This window comes from Erinaceus europaeus, chromosome 21, assembly GCF_950295315.1.
Source record: "Erinaceus europaeus chromosome 21, mEriEur2.1, whole genome shotgun sequence".
NCBI lineage: Eukaryota > Metazoa > Chordata > Mammalia > Eulipotyphla > Erinaceidae > Erinaceus > Erinaceus europaeus.
In genome coordinates, this window is record NC_080182.1 from 25,653,536 (window position 1) to 25,671,100 (window position 17,565).

General features: G+C 42.8%; 2 protein-coding genes across 28 annotated transcripts in view; one reads left to right on the forward strand and one right to left on the reverse strand.

The window, feature by feature from the left end:
• Positions 1-5,796, forward strand: part of MLH1 (mutL homolog 1) — a 38,017-nt gene extending 32,221 nt beyond the window's left edge. For all 5 annotated transcript variants that reach the window (XM_060180572.1, XM_007517050.3, XM_060180573.1 and 2 more), the window contains 4 exons: positions 1,220-1,384; positions 2,201-2,293; positions 3,090-3,203; positions 5,322-5,796. In XM_060180572.1, the coding sequence (XP_060036555.1) occupies positions 1,220-1,384; positions 2,201-2,293; positions 3,090-3,203; positions 5,322-5,489 (540 nt within the window). In that variant the 3' untranslated portion in view covers positions 5,490-5,796. The remainder of the gene's footprint in view (positions 1-1,219; positions 1,385-2,200; positions 2,294-3,089; positions 3,204-5,321) is intronic.
• Positions 5,797-7,667: 1,871 nt separating this feature from the next.
• The window catches only part of LRRFIP2 (LRR binding FLII interacting protein 2), a 122,704-nt gene continuing 112,806 nt past the window's right edge, over positions 7,668-17,565 (reverse strand). For all 23 annotated transcript variants that reach the window (XM_060180583.1, XM_060180597.1, XM_060180578.1 and 20 more), the window contains 4 exons: positions 15,157-15,277; positions 10,433-10,512; positions 9,261-9,365; positions 7,668-8,606 (listed from right to left, as the gene is read on the reverse strand). In XM_060180583.1, coding sequence (XP_060036566.1) covers positions 8,496-8,606; positions 9,261-9,365; positions 10,433-10,512; positions 15,157-15,277 — 417 coding nt within the window. In that variant the 3' untranslated portion in view covers positions 7,668-8,495. The remainder of the gene's footprint in view (positions 8,607-9,260; positions 9,366-10,432; positions 10,513-15,156; positions 15,278-17,565) is intronic.

Genomic DNA, 17,565 nt, shown 5'->3' on the forward strand with positions numbered 1-17,565 from the left:
TTTAATTGTAAAAGTTAAAACATAGAGCTACTTAAGAACATTTAAAAATACTCTCTAAAGCCCTAGGACCCAAGTTTAATCCCACCTAACAACTCTGGCCTTTTCCTTTGCTTAATGTAAAGTAGAAACCATATTAACTACACATGTAGTTTCCAGTTTTCTCTCCATTTGACACTCTGTACACACTGCCCCCCCCCACCCCGACTTAAAATGCCATTTAATTTTAAGCTATTCTCCTTCCCCTTTGCTCAAGTTATTGGTGAGGTGGTAGAAATAATCTGCCTAGTGAAGTTTGATTTTTATGGAACTGGATTGTCACCCCTGCAAGATTCTACTGTTCCTAGGCCAACTTTTTCCTTTTTCAGTTCAGATAGACACATCACAGCACCACAACTTTCTCCTGACTATGGGACTCCCAATATGCTTATCAGGACCCAAAACTGGGTCCTGCATATGGCAAAGCATGCACCCTACTGGGTGAGCTACCTAATAGTCCCTAGCCCACTGATTTTTCTAGACATGTAATAGTAAGGATTCTTAATCCTACAGTGAAGGGATATTCAAACACCTTCCCTTTTCACCTGTTAAGCAGACTTTTTGTCACATAGCTGTTGAATTGGCCATCCGGGAGGTTAAGGGTGAGGTCTTTTTTTTAAACTTTTTCATTATCTTTATTTATTGGATAGAAACAGTCAGAAATCGAGAGGGAAGGGAGTGATAGAGAGGGATAGAGACAGAGAGACACCTACAACCCTGCTTCACCACTCGCAAAGCTTTCCCCCTGCAGGTGGGGACCGGGGACTTGAACCGGGGTCCTTTTGCATTCTAACATGTGTGTTCAAGCAGGTGTGCTACCACCAGGCCCAAGGATGAGGTCTTATGAGACATTTGCAGGTTTTTTCTTTGGGGAAGATGAAGAATAAATATTAGGTTTTCCAATGTTCATCTGTTTTTTGTTTGTTTTTAGACAGAGACAGAAATTGAGGGGAGAGATAGAGGGGAAGGGATAGACACCTACAGCCCTGCTTCATCACTCATGAAACTTTCCCCCCTGCAGATGGGGAGCAGGGGCTTGAACCCAGGTCCTTGCACATTGTGATGTGTGCGCTCAACCAGCTGCACTACTGCCTGCCCTAACATCTGGCGGTTTTATAATCACTTTGTGGGGGTTCTGCTTCATAGGGTGCCGTTAATGCTTATTCCATGATACTCTTGCCAGGAGCCGGCCCCGCTCTTTGACCTCGCCATGCTCGCCTTAGATAGTCCCGAGAGCGGCTGGACAGAGGAAGATGGTCCCAAAGAAGGACTTGCCGAATACATTGTTGAGTTTCTCAAGAAGAAGGCTGAGATGCTTGCAGACTATTTCTCTTTGGAAATTGACAAGGTATGCAATGACCATTTTTATGTCTGTTAGTGTCTTCAGATGAGAGTCAATTTCTCTAGTTCTCAGGATCAGAATGAGAAAACCACATTCCCTCCTACTTCCTTCAGGGCACATGACCTCTCTTCCCTGCCAGCTTGCATGTCTAAGACAAAACTTAAAAAAAAATTTTTTTTTAATATTTATTTATGTATTTATTCCCTTTTGTTGCCCTTGTTTTATTGTTGTAGTTATTATTGTTGTTATTGATATCATTGTTGGATAGGACAGAGAGAAATGGAGAGAGGAGAGGAAGACAGAGAGGGGGAGAGAAAGATAGACACCTGCAAACCTGCTTCACCACCAGTGAAAGGACACCCCTGCAGGTAGGGAGCCAGGGGTTTGAACCCGGAACCTTGCGCCGGTCCTTGCGATTTGCGCCACGTGTGCTTAACCTGCTGCGCTACTGCCCGACTCCCACAAAACTGTCTTTAATAGTCATTCATGCCCATTCCTGGTCCCAGGGTGAAGGACTCAGAAAGAGCTGAATTCCATAGTCCATAAGAGAATGTGATTCCTCCCAGCCACTTGTTATCCCTATTTTTCTTCTTACCCCTTGATCTTTGGCACCTGATAATGTTCTTTGGTTGGTGGGCAGATCCTCAGAAAATATTGTTCTGTTGCAAATTAGGACAAAAAAACTTTTGAAGTGCTTAGCTCTTTTGCCCCTAGTACTCAGCCTGGATACCTGGCACCCAGAGAGGCAGATGGAGAGACAGGACCTGGAGCAAGGACTGGGGAATTAAAACTCCTATAGCATGATTTCTTGTCCATAAGCAGGAAGGGAACCTGATTGGATTACCCCTTCTGATTGACAACTATGTGCCCCCTTTGGAAGGCTTGCCGATCTTCATTCTTCGACTGGCCACCGAGGTAAGTGCTAAGTGGTCTACCAATGCTGAGCATTCAGGTATGCTGTGCTTCCTCAAGACTGTTGAAGGTAAATGGCTAAAAACAGTTTGAAGGCCCTCACATCTGTATCCACTCTTTAATAGTACTAGTACTCTGTAGTCCAGGCCACAGCTTTAATGACTAAGTTTAGTGGAGGTTTTGTTTTGTTGTGTTTTTTATTGCCACCAGGGTTAACACTGGGGATCAGTGCCAGCACTATAAATCTATCACTCCTGATGGCCATTTTTTCCTTTCTATTTCATTTGTTAGCACAAAAATAAATTGAGAGGAGGGAGACCAAAAAGGAGAGTAAGATAAGACACCTGTGGACCTTCCTCATTGCTCACGAAGCGTTCCTTCTGTAGGTGGGGATGGGGAGCAAGGGCTCGAAGGTGCTTGCGCTTGGTACTGTGTGTGCTCTGTGTGCTTGGCACTGCCCCATGGTTTTTTTTTTTTTTACCAGAGCACTGATCAGCTCTGGTTTATGGTGGTACAACGGATTGAACCTGGTACTTAGGAGCCTCAGTCATGAGAGTCTCTTTACATAACCATTATGCTATCTACCCCTGCCACTTTGTTTTTAATGGTGGTTGAATGCTGTGAAGACACCTACCATGGAAAGATGCAAAATTATGTCCAGGTGACAGCAACTACCTTGTAAATTTCCTAATAAAACATGGTTTTTAAATTTAGGTGTTTTTTTTTTTTTTTTAACTTTAGGTAGGATGACTTTGTTTAAAACACTTACATTGAAGTACTTAATTCTTTGTTTGGACAGGTGAACTGGGATGAAGAAAAGGACTGTTTTGAAAGCCTCAGTAAAGAATGTGCCATGTTTTACTCCATCCGGAAGCAGTATATATCAGAGGAGTCAGCCCTTTCCAGCCAGCAGGTAGCACGGTGATGCTTGCTGCTGTCCTGGGACAGGGGTGGGTCCATAGCATTTAGGGAGACACTTGCCGTGTCTGAATTCCTAGAACTTCACTGCACATAAGGTTTAATGGTTCGCTTTTAGTCAACACTTGTTTTCTTCTGCTGGCTAAGGTGATCTCACTAAACTGTCAAGGTGAGAAAGAAGCGGTTGACTAAAAATTTCCAGGGCTAGTGAGTCCATGTCTCTCATGGTTGACCCTTAAATGTTGAAGGACCACTGTGTAGGTTCTAGGACAATCCCCCAGGCCTTTTTTGGCTTTTGCAGTATTCCACATATTATCACTGCTCGGCCAGGAAAACATGCTAGTGCGGTCACATTCCCACCGGCTCCTATGGGAGGTCAGTGTAACACAAAAGGGCCTCAATTATCTGGAGTTCCTGTGTCACTTTTCCCAGTCAGATGAGTATGCTTTTCTGTTAGCTGCTTCAGAGGGCTTGATGCGAGGGGAATCTTAATTAGTGTAATAACCAGAACGTGCACATAGTAAATCTCAGTGACTGCTTCTAGCAGTCTTCTGGAAGAGATCTATGCCAGTATCAGGTAAGGAAACTGAAGGGTGGCTGGTCTGTTTAAGGGTTCCCAGACCCTATAGTCCTGTTGGCCAAATGTTCTAGGTTTAGTTCCAATTAAGACAGCAAGGTAACACACTCATTAAACTCTTGCTGAGAGTATAGGTGGTTCTGACTATAGTTTAGATTTTTTTTCAACTTTAAACCAATAATAGGTATTCAGTACAAATATGCTGGACGGTGGCAGCTCCTAGGCTTCATTCTCAGCTTAATGCCATCTAGGTGAATATGTCTTTGCCAGGGCTGCACTGCTCTGGGCCGACTTCGCCCAGTGCCAGAGTCTTCCCATATCCAAGCCTGGATCATTCTCATAGCAAAACAGGTGCCTTCCCAGAGGAGCCGTCTTGATGCCCTAACAATTGTTTCAACTTTTTTTTTTTTTTGCTTCTACGGTTATTGCTGGGGCTCAGTGCCTGTACTACAAATCCACTGCTCCTAGAGGCCACTTTTTCCCTTTTGTTGGCCTTGTTTCTTGCTGTTGGATAGGACAGAGAGAAATGGAGAGAGATGGGGAAGACAGAGAGGGGGAGAGAAAGACACCTTCAGACCCGCTTTACTGCCTGTGAAGCGACTCCCCTGAAGGTGGGGAGCTGGGGGCTCGAACTGGGATCCTTATGCTGGTCCTGCACTTCGCACCATTTGCGCTTAACCTACTGCACTACTGCCTGGCCCCGTTTTAACTTTCTATAGCTTGATCAGGACATAATAGCATAATGGATTGAGGAAGATCTGTATTTCATTTGATTGGACATTTTACTTCAAAAAAAAAAATGAGCATTTTCTTGTATATGAGACAGCTATGACTTTTCTATGGGATAAAAGTGAGGAAATGGGCAGTCGGGCGGTAGCACAGTGGGTTAAGCGCAGGTGGTGCAAAGCACAAGGACCGGCTCAAGGATCCCAGTTCGAGCCCCCGGCTCCCCATCTGCAATGGAGTCACTTCACAGGTGGTGAAGCTGGTCTGCAGGTGTCTTATCTTTCTCTCCCCCTCTCTGTCTTCCCCTCCTTTCTCCATTTCTCTCTGTCCTATCCAACAACAATGACAACAACAATAATAACTACAATAATAAAACAAGGGCAACAAAAAAGGGAATAAATATTTTTTTTAAAAAGTGAGGAAATAATTCTCATTTTGATCTTTGTTTAACTGTGGAGTTTTTAGAAAAAGACCCTGAACATTAAGGTCTGAGGTTTCATGGTTAGAAATGTGCCTTTTTCCATCCAGGTATCATAGAACCAGACTTTACAGTAGACCACGCTACCCCAAACACATTCTCGCTGAGTGAAGTCTCATGGGAGCAGCAGCTTTTTACCTCCACACGTTTGCTGTTGGGTTAGGCCTGTAGGGTGTGAGAGGCTGGCCTCCAGGGCATGCTTTCACACAAGTGTTTGAAACAGCACCTCAGGCACCAAGACATCCCAGGCCCAGTGCACATTAGCCAGGATCCCACTATATATTGGGGTGAGAAAAGGAAGGCTTAACCACATTTAACCTTTCTTTTTCCAGAATGAAGTGCCTAGCTCCTCTCCAAACCCCTGGAAGTGGACTGTGGAACATGTTGTCTATAAAGCCCTCCGCTTACATCTGCTGCCTCCTAAGCATTTCACAGAAGATGGAAATATCCTACAGCTTGCTAACCTTCCTGATCTATACAAAGTGTTTGAAAGGTGTTAAATGGTTGCTTTAGGACTCTTATTTATTCTCCAGACATTGTATCCTGACATTGGTAGGGATCACAGTTGGAAACTCATTTCCCTTCTAACTAGTATCAGGCTTCATGCATAGAGGGCACATCTATAAATTAACTGTTAGGGGTATCCTAACATGATTTCATGGCATTTGAAGGTTTGTCCAGATGAGTTTTCACCTAGTATATGTGTGGGGTTTTTTGTTTGTTTGCTTACTTTCTGAAGATTCCCAAAAGCAGTTTGAAAGCTCCTACTCTTCTGCTAAGAATTATATAAAGACATTTAAGATCTCACAGATGATTGTCTGTTCTGGTAAATTTCTAAAAGTCAAGTGATAAATATTGGCTCAGGTGCTTTTAAAGAAGTTCTAGGGCAGGGACATAGCATAATGGTTATACAAAGAGACTAGATCCTGAGCAAAGTCCCAGGTTCAATCCCCACCATAATAAACCAGGGCTAAGCAGTGCTCTGGTAAAAGAGAGACAGAGACAGGCAGAAGTAGTAGTAGTAGTTGCTATTGTTGTTCTGGGTTCGGGAGATAACATGTTTATGCAGAAAGGCTTTCATGCTTGAGGTGCCAAAGTCCCAAATTTAGTCTCTAGCACCACCATAAACCAGAGCTGAGTAATGCTCTGTTTTGTTTTGTTTTGAATTTTTTATTTGTATTTATTTATTATTTATTTTCTCTTTTTATTGCCCTTTTTTTTTTCAATTGTTGTAGTTCTAATTGCAGTTGGTATGTCATCGTTGTTGGACAGGACAGACAGAAATGGAGACAGGAGGGGAAGACAAAGGGGGAGAGAAAGATAGACACCTCCAGACCTGCTTCACCGCTTGTGAAGCAACTCCCCTGAAGGTGGGGAGCCAGGGGCTCGAACCCGTATACTTATGCCGGTCCTTGAGCTTCGCGCCATGTGCGCTTAACCGACTGTGCTACCGCCTGACTCCCTGTTTTGTCTAAGTGGCTCTGAACACTCAAAATTTCTCTACACTATGGAGAGATTGAATTGATAATGTTAGGATATTCAGTAACTAAAGCAAGTTAATTTAAAGCACCTTGAGAATAGACCTTTATCCCAGTCTGTGACTGGTATGCATTAAGTTAGCCCTGTTAAGTTAGGCTGTGGATACATTTTTTGGGATACTAACATTTTAAGACAAAGTTTTAGGTATTCTTATTTGAAGGACTGATAAACATACAAAATACAAAACTGTCATGAAAATTAAACTACCTTGATAACAGCCTGTAATAACAACCGCACTGTCACCAGAGGAAGAATATCTATAGTTGTGAGGTGAAATCCAGATTACAAGGTTAGGCAATGAACAAGATCTGTGGAAAGAACAGAAAAATACTAAGAATTAGGGCCATTGTTTGGAGGGGGAGGGGTGGGTCGAGGAACTGGGAGAACATAACAGAAGAGACACGTTTGACATTATTTTGCCACAAAAGAAACCAGATAAAGTTCTAACACTTAGACCCCCAAAGTGCATAGCAGCACATCTCAGAAGGTGACTTCATGAGCCTGGAGGAGCACAGGTCGAGCAGTGTGGAGGAAGGGGGCAAGGGGACGTCTGAGAGCACACGTGTGGGCTCTAACTCCGGGATTCAAGGACAGATCTGCATTTCAGTGTCTCTCTCTCACTCCACCCCGCACAAAACTTATTAGTACTAGAAGGAAAATTATAGAAAAATCAGCTTAGTTCAGAAGACTGTTATTCTCCATAATTAAAAAAGTGGAGGGGGATACTTTATTATAAAGGAAATAATTATTGGAAATTTAATTTTTTTTTTTTTTTTAGCTAACTTTATTATCTAGTTTCAAGTCTACTTTTATTATGTGGCCTTGATTTTTAAACTTTCCCTGTTATTTTGGGATTTCTTTCTTTTAATTTTTTTTGGTGAATACAATGAAGCTACACTAATAGTTTTCATAAAACCATCTTGATTCTGAGAGCAAAAGGGATTGCAAACCCTACAAAGTGATACAACATTCTTGACCTGGATACTTTTAAAAATGAAGTAGAAGTTCTTAAAAAATTCTAGATTCTAGATTATTATTCCTTAAGGAGGAAAAAGAAAAGAAGGTCAAGATGAGGGTGTGGTTGCCCTGATTTGTTTTAAAGGCTCCTCTAACAAAATGAATGTGTCAGCAGCCAACTGTAGACAGCAAAAGGGTGTGTTTAATAGAATCTGCAGGCAGGCAGACTTTTCACCTGCCTGCCCTGCCCCTCCCTCCCCCGTGGGCTAATTTGAGGTTTCATTCCACAAATAAGCAGCAGATGAAATACTTTACAAGATATAGCACAGCTGATGTTGAAGACTCAGGACTCTACTCATGAAAAAAGTAGTAGGCCTTAGACTTCTCCTAACCCATGCAATTAAGCAACTTTTATATACACTCCTCATACCTTTTTCTAACATTTTCTTATATAAATTTAAATATTTTACAAAAAGAGGCTATTTTCTCCAAACATATAAATTTGAGTGGAGCATATATTCCCCTGCTGTGAATTTGTGTCCTCACTAAAATATAAATGCTTTCTGACACTGGGGGCCAGTGTCTTTTGACCACTGGACATCATGAACGTCTGAATTGCACTGTGGAGAAGGCACTTGTTTTCTGAGGTCTCCAGCAAATACCTCAGCGAGCACTCACAGAGTCACTGCCCTCCAGAACCTGTGCAGGACCTCTGAGTTCCAATCCCAGGCAGCTGAAGGAAAATGGTGAATAAGCTTGATTCTAAAACTATGGAAATACAAAACAAAAATTGCATGGACCAGTTTTCTAAGTCTAGAATGAAACTACAAATAAAGTCCAAAGTGTTCATTCATGAAGATTCAAACCTGTTTCATTCTCTCATAAATTATAAAATACAAAGGTGGCTATTTTAATGACAAACAGTACTGGAAGGGATGTGTGTCACTGGACAAAAAGTCAGTCCCTCTGGGCGGAGCCCTAATAAGCGGCACCCAGGTAGAAGCACGGCTCTACTGCTGGGCCAGAAGTGCTGTCCGATTGGCCTTCATCTTCTCCAGCCTCTTGGCCAGGTGGCTGTTGGTCATTTCCATCTCCTCTATCTTGTCCAGGGCTGTTCGTAACTGCAGACAGGAGATAGGAAGCGCTCAGTCACGTCACAGGGTCAGAAACCAAACCCAGTGCAAGTAAACTTTCTGGGAACTGGAAACACTGCTAACTGATGATTTTGCACAGACCCCACAGACAGCTGCTTCTCAGGTAGCTAGAAGTATTACAGGCTGAAACACATTGAGGAAGAATATGAAGAAGCTGGAGGAACAGACCTGACTGAAAACAAAGTGATTCCCCCCCCCTTTTTTTTTCTTTCTGGGTAGCTATGACCAGAGCAGGGAAGTAAAACCAGCAGAAGAGTAAGTGACTATACTGCTATTTCCTTAAGATTGTATTCAGTGCACATGGCGCGAAGCGCAAGGACCAGCGTGAGGATCCTGGTTCAAGCCCCCGGCTCCCCACCTGCAGGGGGGTCGCTTCACAGGTAGTGAAACAAGTCTGCAGGTGTCTATCTTTCTCTCCCCCTCTGTCTTCCCTTCCTCTCTCCATTTCACTCTGTTCTATCCAACAATGATGGCATTGACAATAATAACTACAACAATAAAACGGAATAAATAAAGATTTTAAAAAATGGTATACAATACTAAAGTTCTTACTCAGCAAGGAATGCATTTACATTGGATTTTCTCTTAGGAATGTATTCCAAGAAACGTGAAGTTAAATACCTCTCGTTGCAGCTTCCTTTTCTCTGCTTTTAGTTCATCTTCCACTTTCTCTGCATTCTCAGCAGCGGTTTTGTATCTCAGCACCTGCCCCTCAAGCCGGCTAATCTGTAAATATGACAACAGAGATCTCTGAGACTGAACACTGACTGTGAGACCTTTTTTTTTTTCTTTTTTGGTTGCTGAGATGGAAATAAAATGTCATTACAAATTCCAAGTAATCTTAACCCTAACAAGTCCCCTCAGGGTGAGTCATAGGTCCTCTCAGAACCCAACTGCTATTTATAAATCCAGCATTTCCCCAGAGAGGATTACAGCTGTGGAGTCACTACAGGGCCAACTTCCCATGTTAAAATTCATGGTGACTTGCGTTTAAGTGCCGAAGTAGTAACACTGTAGGAGGAACTAACTGAATGGAAAAGTTTTAGACTTTCTACACTCTACAACAAAATTGTTAGAAATGTCATCTTCCTACATTCTTTTCCAATCACTACAAAATGTTAATATAGCTATGATTTCCTGTGGTTTTTTAAATTTATTGGGGAATTAATGTTTTACAGTCGACAGGAAATACAATAGTTTGTACATGCATAACATTTCTCAGTTTTCCACATAACAATATAACCCCCACTAGGTCCTCTGTCATCCTTTTCCAGGACCTGTACTCTCCCCCAACCCACCCCAGAGTCTTTTACTTTGATGTAATACATCAACTCCAATTCAGGTTCTACTTGTGTTTTTTCTTTTGATCTTGGTTTTCAACTTCTGCCTGAGAGTGAGATCCTCCCATTTTCATCCTTCTGTTTCTGACTTATTTCACTTAACATGGTTTCTTCAAGCTCCATCCAAGATGGGCTGAAAACGGTGAAATCACTATTTTTAGTAGCTGAGTAGTATTCCATTATGTATATATACCACAACTTGCTCAGTCACTCAGATTTTTTGTGTTTTTACAGGAACCAGAAGGCTGAACTACCCTACCAAACATTCTGATGACTTTTCTGCTGTAATATAGAGGGGTGTTTTATTTTTATTATTTTTTTAATGGTAATCCAGTTGCAAGGCAGCCCACAGAAATCTAGGCAGTGCTGGACTTAAGCAGGTAGATGCAGGAAGCAGGTGTGCTTCAAAGGACATTTAATTAGTTGGTAACTTTTAGAAGAATGATTACTTACACTTTGCTCCAAGGTGGTTATATCCTGTTCTGCTTTTGAAAGCTTAAACTTGTATTCACTAATTTGTCTATTGGCATCTCCTAGAAGACAAAAGAATAATGGATCACCTCTGAGAGGTGAGGCTGTGACTCAGTGGGTATGGTAGCCTGTATAGCAACAGGAGAGAGGGTCAGGCAGTCTAAGACAAACTGCAAACAGACGCACACAGGTCACTGCAACATCTCTGCAGTGCAAGTTCAACAGCATCCTGGGACTTCACTCTTCATGCCAGGGTTTGTGAGGGCAGAGCTTTGAGCAAGGAGCTCTGTCAGTTCAGCAGGGACCCCCCTCGACCTTTTCTGGGAGCCAGTGGTCCATGGAGCCTCTGTGCTCATGAAACTGGGTCTTCTAGTTGCCCTGAACTTTCCCAGCTCCTAGTGTTGTTTTAGCTCTCCCATCTCCACTCCCGGCCTGATTCAAGTCAAGACAGCATTCAAAGTCAGCTTTAACTGCCACCTCCTCCAGAACTGTCACTACTTCTCCTGTCCTTGCTGCATTTTAATTTACATTCTTTTTCTTATATGAATCAACACTGATTTGTATTAGCATTGTGGATATTGTATTTAAGAGGAACTCTGAGTAAGAGTTGGTTTCTTTTTTATTGCCATATGTTAAATTTATTTTCCATAAATGTTTTTTTTTTTCCCCTATCTGGAAAGCTATGGCTTTAGTAAAAAAAAACAAACTGTGGGAGTCGGGCTGTAGCTCAGTGGGTTAAGTGCAGGTGGCGCAAAGCACAAGGTCGGCATAAGGATCCCGGTTTGAGCCCCCGGGTCCCCACCTGCAAGGGAGTCGCTTCACAGGCGGTGAAGCAGGTCTGCAGGTGTCTGTCTTTCTCTCCCCCTCTCTGTTTTCCCCTCTCCATTTCTCTCTGTCCTATCCAACAATGACAACATCAATAACAATAATAACTACAACAACAACGAAAAACAGCAAGGACAACAAAAGAGAAAATAAATAAATAAAATAAATTAAAAAAAAATGGTTAGTGATTTATTAATGGTTTACAAGAGCCTTAGTTTACAGGGGTGCACTTTCGTACTGTACCCACACCTCAGTTCTGTGTCCTCCCCCACCCCCAAGGTTCTCCCCACTGCCTCTCAAGGGTAACCACCATAGTTGTCACAGAGTTAGCAATAGTCTGACTTTTCTTTTTAAACAAATTCATGTGTTGCAGTTCTCTACTAGAGTGCACACTTTAGTGAAACCATACAATCGTTGTCTTTCAGAGAAGTGCAGATAGATCATCTGGTAACAGGTATAAACTCTAGCTACAAGACTACTTGAACACTAACACCAAAGAAAGCCATTCAGAGGTACAGGATAGCCCTGTAGCATCAAGCAAGCCTATAGGTAGGGTGTGCCAGCTACCACAGAGAAAGACCCTGGTGGTCAGGGTCAGGTATTTTGCCTTAATTTTTTTTTCAGGGAGACCCAACTTTTGTGACTAGGTAGCCATAATTCTACCCTAGAATGTCTTCTTGAATCTACTGCTGTATCAAGCCAAGTGGTCTGCACACAGTGTGTGTATATAATAAATATTTGCTGAAATGAACTCTCCAGCAATATGCTGTGATCGTGTATTATTAAGATATAAACTGTCGGGAGTCGGGCGGTGGCGCAGTGGGTTAAGCGCACGTGGCGCAAAGCGCAGGGACCGGCGTAAGGATCCCGGTTCGAGCCCCCGGCTCCCCACCTGCAGGGGAGTCGCTTCACGGGCGGTGAAGCAGGTCTGCAGGTGTCTGTCTTTCTCTCCTGTCTTCCCCTACTCCATTTCTCTCTGTCCTATCCAACAACAACAATATCATTAACTACAACACTAAAACAACAAGGGCAACAAAAGGGAATAAATAATAAAATTTTAAAAAAAGATATAAACTGTCAGATGAATATCTTAGAAAAGCAAATATTTAATCACTGAATTTATAGAGTAGGAATCAAGGCTTGTAGTAGAAGCCAAATCTAACGTAACAACAACATGACCACTTTTCCACAGACTAAGATTGCATATGCCAGTACAGACATCAATGAGGAGGGTTTTTTTAGTTGGACAGTCACCATCACCCTAGTGGGTTTATTACTGCTCTCCAAAACCTCCCACTAGTAGTAAAAGAAAATCCCTAGGCTCTAAAACAGAGGCTTTAGGATCTTATGTATTAGTTCTTAGTCCCAGTAATTTTTTATCAAAACGCACTGCTTCCTTCTCACTCTCCAAAATACACATTCCTTTCTGTTTACAAGTGTATGCCCCTATATCCACTTCAAAACACCAGACTTAACTGTCAAGTCATTTCCAGAGTCAAAAAGATACTAGCATTCCTTTCCTGGCCTCCTGGAATTTGTGGTGGGAGTTCAAACTGGTCTAGCCTCTGGAAAACAGTCTAAGATGCCTCAGAACACTGTTAATTTCTAGGGATCTATCCAAAGAAAACAAACACCTACTACACAGATCAGTGTGCACCCATGTTCATAGTGGCACTATTTGTAGCAGCCCAAACATGAAGCAAACCCAGATAACCCAGATGGGTGGTTAAGAAAGTTGTAATATATACACAGTGGAATATTATGCAGTGATCAAAAGTGATCAAATTATATCTTCTGCCTCATCTTGAATGATACTTGAAGGAATCAGGTTATGTGAGATAAGTGAAGGAGGAGGATAAATACCAGGTGATAACACTTATGGGTGGAACTTAAAAAAACAAGGAAGGCACAACATGGTGAAACTTGAACTCTTTTTTTTTCTTTTTAATATTTTATTTATTTATTTATTTATTCCCTTTTGTTGCCCTTGTTGTTTTATTGTTGTAGTTATTATTGTTGTTGTCATCGTTGTTGGATAGGACAGAGAGAAACGGAGAGAGGAGGGGAAGACAAAGAGGGGGAGAGAAAGATAGACACCTGCAGACCTGCTTCACCGCCTGTGAAGCGACTCCCCTGCAGGTGGGGATCCGGGGGCTCGAACCGGGATCCTTATGCTGGTCCTTGTGCTTTGCGCCACCTGCGCTTAACCCGCTGCGCTACAGCCTGACTCCCGAAACTTGAACTCTTTAAGAGACTAGGCCTGGTCTGCTGCAGCAAGAGTAATGGCTGGAGGGGGTGGGGCTGGGGGAAAGAAGGCTGGGTAGGCGTTGGGGACCCAGTGTATTATGCTGGGGGAGGCCGGAGTTGGTGGGGGAGTGATGTCAGACACCTATCACAGAAGATTGAGAAACTGGACTGATGTCACCTCTGTCCTCTAAATCCTTATTTCCCTAATAAAACATATATATATATATATATATATACACACACACACACATATATATTTATGTATTTATTATTGGATAGAGACAGAGAAATTGAGATGGGAGGGAAAGAGAGAGAGCGAGAAAGAGAGAGAGCCATCTGTATCTCTACTTCACCACTTGTAAAGCTTTTTTCCTGTAGTGGGAGAACAGGGAGCTTGAACCTGTGTCCAGGTGCACCACTGTCTGGCCCTAGACACTATAAGCTTACAATCTTGTAACCCACTAGTAATCACAAATTTAAAAAAAAAAATGAAAAAAATTAAAATATAGTTATAATCGTCAACCCATTTTGGTGACCTTGGGAGAAACACAGCAGATTCCTATACAGGAATGGGGACACAGAACTCTAGTGATGGGATAGATGTGGAGCTATACCTATTATAATTTTGTAAATCAATATTAAATCACTAGTAAAAGTTTTAAAAAGTAGAAAAGAAGAACTTAGGTAAACTAAGTAGGTTAATTTTGTGGTTTATTTTGCTTTACATTCCATCTGGCAGTATCCAGGGAGGTGCTTCAGTGACAGGCTCAGGACTTGGGTGCATGAGCTTGATGCATATACACTGCATGGCATTGCATGACAGAAGGGTGTTCTGGGTCACTAATAAATAAATCTGTTAAGTAAAATTCTATAAAAAACTGGACTACTTTGGGTTAGCAAGAACACTGGGAAACTTTTTAAACTAATCAACATTATTTTGAGTTAACTATATCCTGCCAGTTATCCAAGATAAATTACAAAGTGGGGGGAACCCTACTTAGATGGATGCTGAATGAGATCTTATAGATGACACAGACATAGGAAAACAGACAGTGTCTGGATGTCACTATATACAAAGTGTTAAACCACTTTTTCCTAAAGGTGTAAGAGCACTCTTAGAACATTTCATTCCCTGAGCCACAAAAAGCTGGTAGAAGCTACTAACCTGGGTTTTTTTTTCCAGGCTACTTGAGGACAGAGTAATTTTCTTTTTTTTTTTTTTTTTTCCCCCCTTCCAGGGTTACTGCTGGGGTTTGGTGCCAGCACTATGAATCCACTGCTTCTGGAGACCTTTTTTTCCATTTTATTGGATAGGATAGTGAGAAATTGAGAGAGGAGGGGGAGATAGAGGGGGTGAGAAAGACAGACACCTGCAGACTTGCTTCACTGCTTGTGAAGTGACCCCCCAATAGGTGGGGAGCCAGGGGCTTGAACCAGGATCTTTGTGCAGGTCCTTGCACTTCGTATTATGTACACTTAACCCACTGCACTACCGCCTGGCCCCAGTTGGAGTAATTTTGTAACGTAGCTACTTTTGAGAAATGTGGATTACAAGACTCTAGCCGTTTGCTTACGATCCTACTCCTGGCGCAGAGCCACATACAGAGGGGCACTGGCCTGTCCCCAGTACCTACTCTGCATTTCGATGAACTGCAAGTCGGAGCCATTGTGCAGTCCCGCCAGGTCAGCCCCTGTGCCGTCACTCCTGGAACCCTTCTGTCGTTCTTCCTCTAACTGCAGCTTCAGTTTTCTAACCTGAGTGGAAATAAAGGCTCATCAGCAAGAGGCAGTCTCTCAAACAGAACAGATGCTGGACCCAACGGCCAAGTCACAGATCAAGACATCAGACTGTTCATCCCAAAAACCATTCCTTGAGTGCCCATAATCAAACACTCAGTTCAGGATACCAGAGGTTGAGCTTAAGTCGTAGGAGCCAGCTCCAGAAACAGGTAGCCCAATAAAATCAGTTGAGCCAAAATTCTACCGTTTGGGTATGTTTGGAGAAGCCTTTCTTTGGGGCATTACTGTTCCTGTTATTAAGAATGGAAAATTCCGTAACTATTTTTGGTATGGTTTAGAGTTAAGTTAAATATTCTTATAAAACTTTCTCTATATAGCAATGACTGGAAGTATATTTGTAGTTTGGCTGCATAGTCTAGCTTACAGGAACAGTTCAGTGCTAGAAACAACTCAGATGTGCAGCAGCAGCAGCAGGAAAACAATCTAACGCAACTATACAATGAAATTGCTACTCAACAAATCAGGGAAACCATTTGGTACATGCAACAAGGGTGAAATTCAAAGCAAGTGTGGTGTGTGAAAGATGCCAGACGTAAGATGAGTACACGACGGCTAATCCCAGGTAGAGAAAACTCCAGAAAATGGAGAGAGAAAGTAGGTCAGTGGTTACCTAGTGATGGATAGCAAGGGAGACATGGAAAAGAAGGTTTACAAAGGCAGCCAGAAGAGACTGGGCTATAGCCAGAAGAGCAAACATTTTGCCGTTATGTGAGGACCCAGGTTCAAGCTCCCAGCCACCACATGAGAGCAAATCCACAGGGGAGGTTTCATGAGCCTTGGAGCAGCAATGCAGTATCTCTCTTTCCCTCTTACGTTCCCCAACCCCCTCACAGTCCCAGCTGACTAGTTCTATTGTCTTAAAAAATGGGGAAACAGAAGGAGCCTGCATGAACTGAGGCACTGTACAGGCACTGAGCCCCTACATAACTGGTAGCAGAGAGAAAGAGGGTAGGAGAGAAAGAAAGAAAGGAAGGAAGGAAGAAAGGAAGGAAGGAAGGAAGAAAGAACGGAAGGAAGGAAGGAAGGAAGGAAGGAAGGAAGGAAGGAAGGGGAAGAGGGACCCGGAAGCTTTGGAAGTTGAGGCTGTTTTCACCATGTTAATTATGGTTATGGAACTGTTGTGAATTGAATTGTGATCTTCCTTCCCCCAAAACTTATATGTTGAAGTCCTAATTTCCCCCCTCACACAGCACTACCACAGAATGTGGCCTTATGAATCACTGTAGATGCAGTTAGTTAAGTTGAAAAAAGTAAGAAGGATGGTGTGGACTCCTAACCCAGTATGGCTGGTATCCTTTAAAAAAAAAAAAATTAACTACTATATGGACCAGAGAAGAGGCTCAGTAGTAGAGCACACATACCACATGCAATCAATCCCCAGCATAAAATGACAGAGGCAGGCTCTGAATTAGGGGGGGGGGGGATGCCAAGAGAAGAGACAGATCCACATGGAGTGAAGAAAGTATAATGGATGACACAGAGTGTGATTTACAAGCTAAGACTACCAGAGATTTCCCTCACACCACCGGGAGCTGGCCAAAAGGCAGAGAGCAGAATTCCCTTCACAGGTCTCAGAAGCAACCGACACTACTGACACTCTGGCTGGAGACTGCGAAGCCACCCGGTCTGTAGTACTTTGGTAAGAAGTCCTGGAAAACTGAGACAGATGTGTATGTCTGTACACCTTTAATTGTGTATGCTACATACTTGACAATTAAACCTTAGCAAATTAGGTTGTGCAGACAGAAAAACAGAAACTAAAAAGATTAGGTGGGCTGGACAGAGAGCTCATCGGGTGGGGTGCATGCCTTGCCCTGTGCCAGGCGCAGCCTGCACCCATCACACCACATGACATCATAGTGCCTGCTTTGCCACCCATGAAAGCTGCCCAGGGCCATGTCCTAGCACCACATGGAAGTGCTATCGTACTGGCGGTGGTTCTGTGGGTCTCTCTTGTCTGGGTGATGAGTGAGTGAGTGAATGAATGAATGAATGGACGAGAATGAGCAAGCAGGCCAGAAACAGTGAAATGATATGTCCACAAAGCACTGACTAATCAAAAAAAGTTAAAAGGAACTCTTGACTGGGGAACAAAAAAGATAAGGTCTGGTTAGAGGAAAGGGATCCATAATAATAACAAGGGGATAAGGTGAACAGAAACGGACTGAATGGTACGGTCTCCAGTCTGTCATCAGCTTCTAGAAGACAGACAAGACTATACCCTTAGGCAGAAGAGCAGAAGA